The following is a 13,196-nucleotide window of genomic DNA, read 5'->3' as shown; positions in this document are numbered from 1 at the left end:
TATAAAATATGTAGACCTCGATAAATTTTACGGGAAGTTTGTAAAGATTTAACCCTTAAATGCGTGTCTTGTAGGTATATTTTCACATGATTCCATTAATTATATATTTTTAACCTAAATTTGAACGTATCATTGTCAAAGTCATGCATTTAAGGGTTAAAACTGGATCTAATAATGCTATTATAGATCTGATATATTAGTATCTAGTCACCTACACATTTTATTTACGGTAACACATAAAAGGGTTTTTAAACAGATGGAACGCCCAATTAATCAAAAAATTCAAATATAATACCGTTTTATTTACAAATAAAATGAAATAAACTGTAACACAATTCATTTACACTTTCATTGCATTTATTTACTTTTACAACAATTAATAATATAATAAAGTCTGCAGTTTCTTCTTTATCTAAGTCGTTCTAAGTAATTAACATTCTTGTTTTGAATTATACATTTATTATTTAAAGGTAATCTATTTAGAAAATATCCAGAACTAAAATATGCCCAGCCTTATTTTTAGTTTTAGATACTTTCAAATACTAAAAACAATTTACAACAGTCTATATTTAAATTGCTTACTCCCATGTTTTTCAGTTAAATTACTATTTATACTATTGCAAAAATAGTTTCAATTTAAAAGGATATATTTCATGACAAATATATTTCGTTTTGAAAGAATACATTTTAATACTGTACGTAAATGTATTAAATACATATTTTGTATGATTATAATGTTTAAAATAGAGTAGGTAAGCGTATTTTGCTTTAGGTGGTTAAAACTTCTTCAAATACAAAGTTGATATCAAGAAACCATATTGTTAGATAGGTACCTAACATTACACAACTATTTTAGAAACTTTAACCTAAATATACAATAATATCATAGTTACATGTAAATAGTGTTTAATTGTTTAAAAATACGTATTAGGTTTTCAAAATTTGTTACATGCACCATAGCCTCTTGAAACGTCGAATAGCCAGGAAAATTCATTTTATTAGACAACCTTTAGGATGCCAGCATGGTTGGCTTGAGATTTCACGAAAAATCAAAATAATTTTCATTTCATTTCATTTCATTTTCATTTTCAAGTATTTTAAAAAATTGTGCGTACCTTAAAATAAAATACTGATTCTGGATCAGCAGAATGGACCCATGTTTTTAGTTGAACTTTTATTTTAATAATTTCAAATTCAAGAACTAATAGGTAAACCAATTAGTCCTAGAAACCTCAAGCCACAAAACGCAACAGAATTACGCCTGACACTCTGGGCAAGTGTCTCTCTTCTTTCTGCTTTCCTCGTCTTCTTCGTCAACCTCGCTGAATTCCTCACTATCCCTCCCAAGCCTCAGGAACTGGTCTCTTGCCCTGCTCTTCCTCTCTTGGTACCCAGTTTCCTCAGGCTTATCACCAGACCTGCCTAGTCTCATGAACTGCGGGCTCCTTCCAAGTCTCATGAAGGTAGTTCCCCTCTTGCTTGGTTCTTCGTATTCCTCGTAAGATTTTAAGAGGGATATGATGTCGTCAGAGTTCAAGGGTTGGGATCTGCCAAGGCGTAAGAAGCTGGTGCCTCTTCGCACGGGGCGTTGGAGGAGCTCCCGGATGTCGGCTGCCGATGGCTCTGCCGGGTACGATCTGCCGAACCTGTGGAGTTAGTAAACCGCTCAATTTAGAAAGAAGCCGTGACATGCAGCGAGATTTTTATGTATTGGCTGTTATAGAAGCTAAATATGAATCTGGGTGCCTTATATGTTTTTAGTATAGCCATCAAACGTTAAAATAATTATTTAAAACTGAACGCGATTAAATATCACGGTGTATTAACAAAACGTATTCTGCAGGGCAATCATGGTCGCGCGATAAATGATAAAACATCGGGCCGTCGCTATCGCACTTACAAATAGTGTGATAGGGACGGCCTGATGTTTTATCATTTATCGCGCGACCATAATTGCCTACCTGTAGTGCCACTAGTTGTTGGACAACGTTTGTAGAATATAGTATATTTGCGAAGAAATTTGTCATTACGTTTATAAATCTATCAGACTCATATTATGAATTCTTTCTTCCAGCAAAAGCTTACTTTCTAATCTAGATTACTGTTTAATCCTAGGTATTAGAACGATGCAATATTTTTATTTCACTGATTAGGATCCGGTACGTGAGTGTTTTATCAGAAATCGAACTTCGTTATGTATATTCGAGGTAAAAATATATAACGACTAGGTATCTAAGGAAATTCATTCTGTTCTATATTTTCTTAATATATACTGACATTTACCCCCTCGTATGCGGCCTGTCAAATCATTGAAATAGTGACCTTGGCATTAGCTATTATTATTAGTAGGCATTAACTAAGTGGCCATCTACTGTCCTCGCCTGATCAGATTCCGATCTACCGCGCTCCTACGCTGCGCCTCGATGTCCTGACCGCTTGACTGGTCTGGGTCATCATCAAACACATCACCCATCTTCCTAAGTGGCCATCTACTGTCCTCACCTGATCAGACTCCAGTCTACAGCACTCCTGCGCCACGCTTCGATATCCTGCGACCTTCTTGCCGGGCTGGCGGCGGCGCCCATCACCATCAGGCACATCACCCATCATCACCTATCTTCCTAAGTAGGCATCTACTGTCCTCACCTGATCAGATTTCGGTCCACCGCGCTCCTACTATATTCTATATTCTGCAGTCTACCTTCAGTCTACCTTCTATATTCTGCAATCCCCTGGCCGGACTGGCGGTGGCGCCCACCATTAGGCCCATCACCCATCATCACCCATCTTCCTAAGTGGCCATCTCCTTTCCTCACCTGATCAGATTCCGGTCCACCGTGCTCCAACGGCTACCTTCTATATTCTGCAACCCCCTAATCGGACTGGCGGCGGCGCCCATCACCAGGAACATTGCCCGTCGTCACCTATCTCCCTATGGGGCCATCTACTGTCCTCACCTGATCAGATTTCGGTCCACCGCGCTCCTAGGTCTACCTTCTATATTCTGCAACCCCTTGGCTGGACTGGCGGTGGCGCCCATCATTAGGCCCATTACCCATCATCACCCATCTTCCTAAGTGACCATCTACTGTCCTCACCTGATCAGACTCCGGTCTACAGCGCTTCTACGCCGCTCCTCGATGTCCTGTGACCTCCTGGCTAGGCTGGCCCATCATCAAACACATCACCCATCATCACCCATCTTCCTAAGTGGCCATCTCCTGTGCTCACCTGATTAGACTCCGGTCTACAGCACTCCTGCGCCGCGCCTCGATGTCCTGCGACCTTCTCGCTGGACTGGCCGCGGCGCCCATCATCAGGCACATCACTGTCATCGCCAGTAGGTTGCGGTAGCCGGTCTTCATGGCTGTGACCTGCAACAATGTTGCTAGTTTAGATTTACTACGTAGTACGCGTGTGTTGGGATAGATGGCGTCACGAATAGGACAGATACTCAATAACTTTAAAAATATTTATCGACTGAACACGTAAGTAACCCGCTTAAAATATTTTTTAAATATGTTTGAGTCTTACGGGAGTTTTATACTCCATAAGTCGCTAACGCTCCGTGGCGAAACTGACGAATGATACGCAACTGTTTTAAGTTTGTTTTTATTTATGTCATTTTAACATGTACAATACATATACATATACACAATACATATATGTATATATTTATGTACATACAATCACGCAAAGGGGTAGACAGAGTACATAAAACTATTCAGGTTTTAGTGCCACTCTTGGCAAACAAGGGGTTGATAGAAAACGAAATTGTGATATTGCAGTGACAGGTTGCCAGCCCCTCGCCTACGTCACAATTTAACCCATATCCCACAGTCGACTTCTACGATACCCAGCACGGGAAGAAAAGGGGTGGTGAAATTTTTAACCTGTCACCACACGGGAAACATACATGTAAATACATTATATGGCCACATAAATGCTTTGGTGAAATACTGTAAACTTTTGTGTGAATTTTATTAAATAAATTAAAATATAGCTAATGCTATCACACTAATACGAATGGGCGAAAAAAAGAGTTGCGCATCGTTCGCCATGTATAGAAAAAAATCTGTCACCTAAGAAAAACAAAATGAGATAGGTATATAGATAGATAGAATACTCTTTATTGGCACACCTCAGCAAAAGATAAAGGTGGAGACAAAACAAATGATTATAAATAGAGGCAGACAACAGGCGGTCTTATCGCTAAAGAGCGATCTCTAACAGACAACCTTTGAATAATAAGTCTTAAAAATTGTATCTTGTAAAATTTTCAAACTCCAAAATATCCATGCCAATTATTTTGATTTATAATTTCCTCATAGATATTAAAGCTCAGAAACGTATTTTTGCTTTTCAATCGCTTTCCTTAACAACAGTTGTTACAACTTACAGCGATCTTTTCGGCGATTAAAGCCGCCATTTTTAACTATAATTATATAATATATCTTCAGATAATTCGCTTTTGTACAGGAAAATGGTATAAATGTTATGCCCCCTTTTGTCAAAACTGTAACGTCAGTTAGATTCATTGCGTTTGACAGTTTAATTAATAGCTTATGCATTTAAACTCAAAGAGTTAATTGTTTTAACAATACTACAATCAAGTACGAAAGATCTAAAGACGCTTATTGCAATTATAATTATACGAGTAAAAGAATCTTTTATCAATGTGAAAATTTATTGGCGTTAAATATTTTTATATAAAAAATAGATTTCTCTTCTAACTAATCCGTATTTACTTGCTTTTCATTTATTACTAAGAAATGTACTTTTTTCCCAACGATCGACCTGTAACTAATGACTTTAAATACCTATATGTACAAAACGAGAGAACTTAAAGTATTACAAGGATCTCCGAAACAGGATTTGAATTAGATCTCAAAGATTGATTTACTAAAATAGAAAGGTCATATTCTTTGCCCGACTATCTAAACTAGATCTTAACAAAATGTAAGAAGGGATGTATTGCAAATTATTAGTACGCGATATTATCCGTTTCCATCGTTTTATTTCAAAATTAGAAGCGTTTCTATGTGAACCGAGTCATATAAATAAAATTTAAACTAAAAGCATAGAACAAGCTAAACTCGTAACCGACGCATTACTGTGAAAAGAATAACCCAGTAACAAACTTTAATAAGAATTTTATATAATTGCAAATTTCCTTTACATTTAAATGAGATTTTAAAAAGATTGTAAGTAGGGTGCGCACAATCCAAACTGTTCAGCATGCATTTGCCTGTCGTAGTAATAGCTGGGAGCTAGACATGCTAAATGTATAATTACTCGAGCGTTGTTGAGACATATTGAAATTAAAGATAAGGTTTTAGGAATGCCAAAAATGTTTTATATAAAACTTCCGAAGTGTTAGCAAATTTTATAAAATTTAGGGGTTGCTGGAACTTACTAAAACGGTAAATGGTAATGGTTAATATAGACTATGGATTTAGTCAGTTTGGTCTAAGTTAACTGCTGTATCAATTCTCACATCCCCGATCCTCACATTAAAACCATCGGTCGGCATAAGAAATGCGCGTGTAAGTACTAATTAATTTTATATTTAGTACTGAATATAACATTAATAGCATTCGTTTTGACTCGAATGATACAACATGCAGTCTATTTAACCATTTGTTGAACCCACCACCAGCTAAGGGCTCAAAACAGTCGACTAAAAGCGATTAATGAAGGTTAAGAAAGACTCCATGGGGTAAAAAGAAACAGTAAGACAACATTACTTTACTTATATGAAATTTCTTAATATGTGGCGCTCAAGTAAGTACAAAAAGCCCCTCTTGGGCTTCCAAACTACAACTAACTAGTTACTTAGTTTCCTGACCCTGCAGACCACTTTTAAAAGTTTTCCGTGTTGTCTCTCTTTTTAATCAACCTTGTTTCCTTCCCCATTAGTTTACTCGGAGCCTTTGACTCTGTTTTATTTGAAAAGTAGTTTATTACTAAGTTTTAATTTTAATAAGTATTTGCAGTTATAGCATCAGAAAAATGAAAGTTGTGAAACGTGCGCCCTTTGCTCTTTAAAAATTAATCAACTAGATCATTTGTAAGCAAGTCGTTTCAGTGTTTGGCAAAAAGAAAGGGACATGTTTTCGAAGTAGAATATTTTACTTATACAGTAACCTTGTCTGTAATTTTGGTTTTAAACAATAAAATATAATATCCAATCTGGGGACCATTTCCCAAAACTGAAAGTTACAAGTTACAAGCGGAAGTCTCTTTCCAACTTGTCATATTAGACATTGATAACCAGAGGGCGGAATTGCTCATGGCAAAAATCAAACGTCAATAGGGTTGGAACGTTAAATTTTATCGACATTTTCATCTATCGATAAATTCAGTCACTTTTTACATTTTTGACTTTAACGTTGACCTTTGATTAGGTATTCGACCATTTGATTTTGACCTCTTTGATTAGATTAAAAGTAAATTGATTTGATTTGACATTTGATTACCGTTTCTGTCACTAGTCCTTTTGCAACTAATTCACGTTTGAAAAAATGGTTAGGTATTCCAAAACGAAACAGTCAACAAATGCATAAAGAAGTATCCTTATCTTACATACGATGAAAACAACTGAATAATATACTGATAATTTCAGTTTAATCGATAGTCGATAAAATTTAACGTTCCAACCCTATTGACGTTTGATTTTTGCCATGAGCAATTCCGCCCTCTGTTGATAACCACTTGTAAATTGTAACTTGTAGCTTGGAGGAATGGGTCCCAAAGGATCGATTTTTGAATTTCTAACGCACGAATTCGCCGTTCGAAAGTCTGTGGAAAACGACGTAATACTAGTTTTGAAAAAGGACGGCTAGTAATTTTAAAACTAGTGGTAATGACCACTCGTTTTCCATTCTGTTAGTAGAATTTAACCCTTTAACTCGCAGTGTCAAGTATACTTAACACGAGATTCAAAAAATTATTGCTACGTAATTTTCACTTTATTTCAGTACTTTTATGAATAAAATAATAGTGTAAACCCTAACGTATCTTCGACAAGTGAAATCATTGCCCAGGCGCATATATTTCGAAAGTTATTGTCAGGATCACGAAGTGACAGGCAATCAGCCTTGGGACACTAGAAAATTAGAAATTTCTAAAAAATATTTATAACAAAGACATTTATTTACACACCATTACAATGTGTTCTTAAGTATATTTTCTTTATGTTATTATATATTTCTAACAATATAGACGCCCAATGAACACTAGACTGAGCTACAAATATGCGTGTTAAGTATGCTTAGGGGGCGTCCATTAATCGCGTCATACTGCATAGGGGGGGGGAGGGGGTCATGAAAAAATCACCAAATATCACCATGGGGGGTGGGGGGGTTAGGAACATATCACGTGTATTTTTTTTGTTACACTAACGTAAAGAAAAAAACATATTTCTGAGCTATTTTTATATCAACTTTTACAGTCATAACTTGCGTTGTGCAGTGCAAAGAATATAATAGAATATAATTTATTCGTGATGAACACAGTCAAGATTAATTACACATTACAACACAAACAGAAAGGAATGAAGTGCCACGAAATGGCCTCATCTCAGCGTGTTGCTGGTGACTTCCAGCGCTGATCTTCCGATGAGACCATCAAGTGAGAAAAAAAGAGCTGTGTGCAGTCGGTTATTTTTAATTCTCCAAGATTTTTTTAGTTTGCCCTCATCACGTGTACACGGATAGTCGGTTATAGACGGTCAACCTAATCATTGCACTGAAAAAAGGCAACAAATTTGACAAATGTGAGCTCACCGGCCATCTGTCTTCAAAAAACGCGTGCCTTCCTAAACCTTGTCGTTGGCGGAATCATAGACGAGCCATAACACTTAAAAACCGGCCAAGTGTGAGTTGGACTCGTGTTGTAAGGGTTCCTTACATCACAAGAAGAGCTTAAGCGCCTATCAAGTTCAAAACGATTTTCTTAGAAAGTCTTTATAAAGTTCTACTTTTGTGATTTTTTCATATTTTTTAAACATACGGTTTAAAAGTTAGAGGGGGGGGACACTATTTTCCTTTAGGAGCGATTATTTCCGAAAATATTAATATTATCAAAAAACGATTTTAGTAAACCCGTATTCATTTTTAAATACCTATCCAACAATATATCACACGTTGGGGTTGGAATGAAAAAAAAATCAGTCCCCATTTTACATGTAGGGAGCACCCTAACAAAACATTTTTTTCCACTTTTTATTTTACCAATTTGTTGGCGTGATTGATAAACATATTGGTACCAAATTTCAGCTTTCTAGTGCTAACGGTCACTGAGATTACCCGCAGACGGACGGACGGACGGACAGACAGACATGGCGAAACTATAAGGGTTCCTAGTTGACTACGGAACCCTAAAAAGACGAAACAAAAATGACTGTACATGTAATATTCAAACGCACTCAACATTTTCAAAAGGCTATCTCGGGTATTTTTTTGAAAATTTTATGCTAATTAGTTTCAGAGATAAGGGAATGGTAATTTTTGCCTGTTTTCTTAAATTACTTGAAAATTATTTGACTGAAAATTATTAAAAACATATATTTTTGAAATACGTATAAGGGCTATTTTTTTCAAAGTTATCCACCCCACTGTTTTTGTAACATGGGTATTTTTTACTATTCAGAATCGCGAGGTCTTTTGATCGTGATAGGAGAAAAAAATGTCCCAAGATTTCCATATTATTTTTAGACCTTCCATTCCGTTACCGCCATACAAAATGTATGAAAAACAGGTAACGGAATAAAGAAAAACCTTGGGACACTTTTTTACTCCTATTAGGATTGAAAGAGCTTGCGATTCTGAGTGGAAAGCACATAAAAAATCCAAATAAAAAAAGTGGGGACCAATTAACGCTCTTTCATTTGATATGTAACACGCTAAAAAACTATTTCAAAAAACTTTGATTTCTTATTTTCACTTTTACCCCCCAAAAGTGGGGGTATAGTTGTTTTTTTATTTTATTTAAATTACATGCCTTTGGGTCACAAGTTTACATATGTGTGCCAAACAAGTTAATCGGTTCAGTTGTTTCGGTTCAGTGGTTTCCTTTTTGAGGTACGGAACCTTAAAAATGAGGGGTCAAAGGTTTAATTCTCATAGAAAATTTGAATTTCGCGCCGAGATTTGGTTGATTCGTGGGTTGGAAAAAAGTCTCCTTAAGTTGCCAAAAAATTACACGTCATATTGGCCAGGGGGGGGAGGGGGTCCTGAAAATATCACCAAAGATCACCATGGGGGAGGGGGGGGTCTAAAATAAGCCAAAAACGTATGACGCGATTAATGGACGCCCCCTTAGCTTTGCGAGATTCTTAGAAATGTACTTATTGGTACGCATGTTAAGTATACTTAGCATTGCGCCGCTATGAACAAAGTAGATTATTGTTAGGCTGTTAAGTAATTTTAACATTGCGAAGATAAAGTTACCATGAGTGAAGACGTATCATTATATACATTTTTTGTTTGTTTCGATATTATCTATATATTTGTAATGTGTTTTATATATTGACACTTTGCGTGGGTGTTTTTTGAATGATGCACGTGTTTTTGTCTGGTTTTTGACCTTACAGCAAAATAAAGTGGGGATTTGAAGAACTTCTGGAGTTCGAGCCTCTAGAGTAACACCCCCTAATCTGGCAGCAATAATGAAGAAGAGCATATAAATCAATGTGATATTTCAATTGCGAGATCAGAACCAAGATACCATACCATAATTATGTTCTTAAAGGACTAAATTTAGTTTAGATGATGAAGTCAAGCACCTTGTCTTCTCTTTTTCTCAGGTGAAAAAAACAACTTTAACCCTGTAATTTGAGAACTACCCCAATAAATCTCATTGCCAGTGTTTAAATGATCAACTTTTCTATCACTACGAACACTTTCTGCCGACAAAGACCAAGAACATAAACACTCAAAGCGATTTCACTAACACTCTTTTTCAATGACAGAATACGAGGCAGACATCAATGTTCCCGAAAAACAAAACAAAGAAATGAGGCTTCTAAAGTTTTTTTTGTATTTGTACGTGCTGGCGAATCTGAAATTTTCAATGTTTCACTGAATGGTTGCTGTATCGGCAACAAGCCGCTGCTACGGAAAATACCATGCCCCTAAAGAAGTTTAGATTAAATACAACTAGTAGTCATAATCAACCTTGACCTATCGTGGTTTATGGCATCAACTAATCTCAATGATTGGTATAAGCACTAACTTTTAGAAAACCAGACTAGACTTTATTGGGATTAATTCGGTTTCCTTAAAATGTTTTTTCTTCAGCGTAAAGCGACCAGCTAATATCAAATCATTGTGTCTCCGCGACTTCCAGATTCACACGTTCAGAGATTCGCACGTTCTTACCGCTAGGCTTTACCGATATTACAACTAGCAATTAAGCTGATAAAACACAGGGCTAAGCCTAACCAATTGCATTTGTCAGAAAGGCAAACGGTAGTTCCTAGACTTTCAAGAAATACACATTCAGGAAACCGGACTAATCCCAACTAGCTCTTAGTTTACCGTCTGGAGTGGAAGCACAGGCATTCGCTTTCACGAAACTAGTGTCTACGCCAAAACCTGAGATTGGTTACCAAAAACGGACTTCAGGCTTTCAAGAGCCGTGGCAAAATGCTGGAATAATGCAAAAAAGACAAGAGTTTTATGATTTATAGCTCAGTAGATACGTTGGTACATGACTTGACTCTTACTGGTGTATATCTTTTACGGCACATGTAGGTATTGCAAAGTTGGGAAAACAAACCTTTAGGGTTCAAATTGCAAATTAAGATTATGCCTCGTGTCAAACCGAGGTAAGTTGACAGCTCTTTTCATGGCACAAACTCCACAAGTGTCGTTTGCAGGACAAACTTCAATGAAATGATGACGGTTACTTAATCCTTGAACATGTGGAGCTATCAAAACCACTGCCAACTTAGCTTAGTCTGACTCTGGAAGTGAATACAAATTGTATTTCGACGTTTTAAGTTACTCCATAAATACTTTTAACATAAAAACTCATTTTTTTTTAAATTACTTATCTCTCTAATCCGTTCGCAATGTCAAGGATACTGAACATTGGTTATCAAAAGTTATTTGCTGAAAGTTGGGCAATGTCAAGTATTCTTAGCATATGTTTTCTAAAACATAACACACAAAATATTTTTTTTATTATTTTTCTGTGGTTCATATTACCCCTAAGAACTCATTTATGCGCTTGAAACCAGAAAAAAACAGAAAAATATTTTTGAGCGTTAAAGGGTATCGCTAGTAGTGGAGATATTATTGAACGAATTTCACGAAATCGAATGGCCGAGATTCAAAATTAATATCATCAAAAAGACCCCTGAGCATACAACGTGATCACATGTATTATTATTCCTGTACAGTTCCAGTATGAATTCAAATTTAAATATAGACTAATCCATTATGACTTGACGTCGGTTGTGCAATCACTAATTGTTTCCGAGTTACTTGTCAACCTCTACATGTGTTTGCTCAACCTGTGCTTACATGACACGTGTGGTTAGTTATTTGGGATATACAGGGTGCTTCCTGTTAGAGAAGCAATATTCGAATTTCAATGTGTCAATCTCATAGTATTTTAATAATTTTAGGTATTTAAATAAATGTAAAAAAAAATTGACCCTCAAATGGCTCCTTATAAGCCACTTGAGCGTAAATGAAAAAATTAAACGACCAAATAAGAATGTTAAAATATAGGTCGCCCAGCGATATATCCATTTAGTTTTGTATTCAGTTGTGTAATCGACAAGTTTAGTGTTGTTAATAACTAGGAACCCTAAATGAAAAAAATAATTTGTATTTGTTTACGTTTTTTAAGTACCTCAATACAGAGTGCAAGGCGCAATTAACTAACTAATGTTTATACAATGATTATACAGATTAATAATATTGCTCCTGGGGACCGATTTTTGAATCTCGATCGCATTTATTCGCCGTTCGAAAGTCTGTGGAAAACGACGTAATGCTACGACTTTCGAACGGCGAATTCATGCGTTCGAAATTCAAATATCGGTCCCCTGTTACAGAAAACACCCTGTATGGGTAATAAATTATAATATAATTGGAATTAACATGTTACAAAGCAAGGCAGTTATTAATTTACCTTTATGTTCACGTGTGAATGCGTAAATGGATTGTTTATTAACGGATAACATTAACAGATTGTGTACTAAACAGATTAAGTATTACGTAATGATTGAATAAAGATGTATGGATTTATGTTATAGATAATGCTGAGGTAACATACACCATGTTACACTGTCGTAGCGGCATATTGACTAAGGTCTATCCCGAGTTGCAATGTTAGCGCCATTCTGATAAACCTAATCTGATATTTTTTTACAGTGGCAGCTGCCTGCCGGCCTTACGGCTTCGTCTTGACAATATTTGAACCTTTGAGAACCCTAAATACCTGCTTCTTGAAGAACCCCATATCAAAGCGGAAGGGAAACGCCTCAGAGGTACCTAGTTCATTCCACAACTTGCACATTCTGGGCAAAATACATAAGTATAGATATCAATTTTTTTTTCATGGAGAAATTATGAATTAATTCATTGATTTATATTCGCCATGCACTTTTGCAGCTCACTGTACCTTAAATATTCATTCCTCATTCACTATTTTTTCACACAGCTATTTTTTCGAGCGTAATAGTGAAATAGCACAATTTCAACTGATAATAAAACGTTTTGTACTACGCAAGCTAATGCCAAATGCCAAGGTTGTTGCGGCAGACTTTTCGGCACCGGAGTACATTATCATACGAATACAAGTAGACATGCTATTTAGCTTTATCTACATTATAATACAAAAATATTAAGATGCATTTTAGCAGGTGCAGATTTCTTAATATATACCTATACACTATGTAACATAATTGCCGAAGATAAATCCTGCGGCTTATACATTACCTTCTATAGTACCTTTAATTTTCATGGTGTTTACTACTTTAAAAAAAAGTGGTATTCGTAACCGCTATTCGATACCGGTTATGCTCTTAAATGGATCACCAGCATTAATGTTACACCCTGTATAAGGTAGGCCGTTTGTGCATCGCACCTAAGCATACATATTATAGAGTGTAGTGACGATATTCGTACATACATACAATCACGCGTGTCTCCAGATCTGTCTAAAGTGGCCTGAAAGTA

At 36.1% G+C, this 13,196-nt stretch overlaps 1 protein-coding gene across 2 annotated transcripts in view; it reads right to left on the bottom strand.

Moving 5' to 3' along the window:
* Window positions 1-1,095: 1,095 nt before the first annotated feature.
* LOC125235904 (FMRFamide-related peptides-like) overlaps window positions 1,096-13,196 on the bottom strand; it is a 60,308-nt gene continuing 48,207 nt past the window's right edge. The window contains exons 2-3 of one of the 2 annotated variants that reach the window (XM_048142535.1): window positions 3,232-3,374; window positions 1,096-1,646 (exon numbers count right to left, since the gene is read on the bottom strand). In XM_048142535.1, the coding sequence (XP_047998492.1) occupies window positions 1,256-1,646; window positions 3,232-3,365 (525 nt within the window). In that variant the 5' untranslated portion in view covers window positions 3,366-3,374 and the 3' untranslated portion in view covers window positions 1,096-1,255. The remainder of the gene's footprint in view (window positions 1,647-3,231; window positions 3,375-13,196) is intronic. The other variant, XM_048142537.1, reaches the window with a different exon arrangement.

Source organism: Leguminivora glycinivorella, chromosome 18 (genome assembly GCF_023078275.1).
Source record: "Leguminivora glycinivorella isolate SPB_JAAS2020 chromosome 18, LegGlyc_1.1, whole genome shotgun sequence".
Lineage (NCBI taxonomy): Eukaryota > Metazoa > Arthropoda > Insecta > Lepidoptera > Tortricidae > Leguminivora > Leguminivora glycinivorella.
Note: the sequence above shows the minus strand (reverse complement) of the source record. Positions and strands in the feature narration are given on the sequence as shown.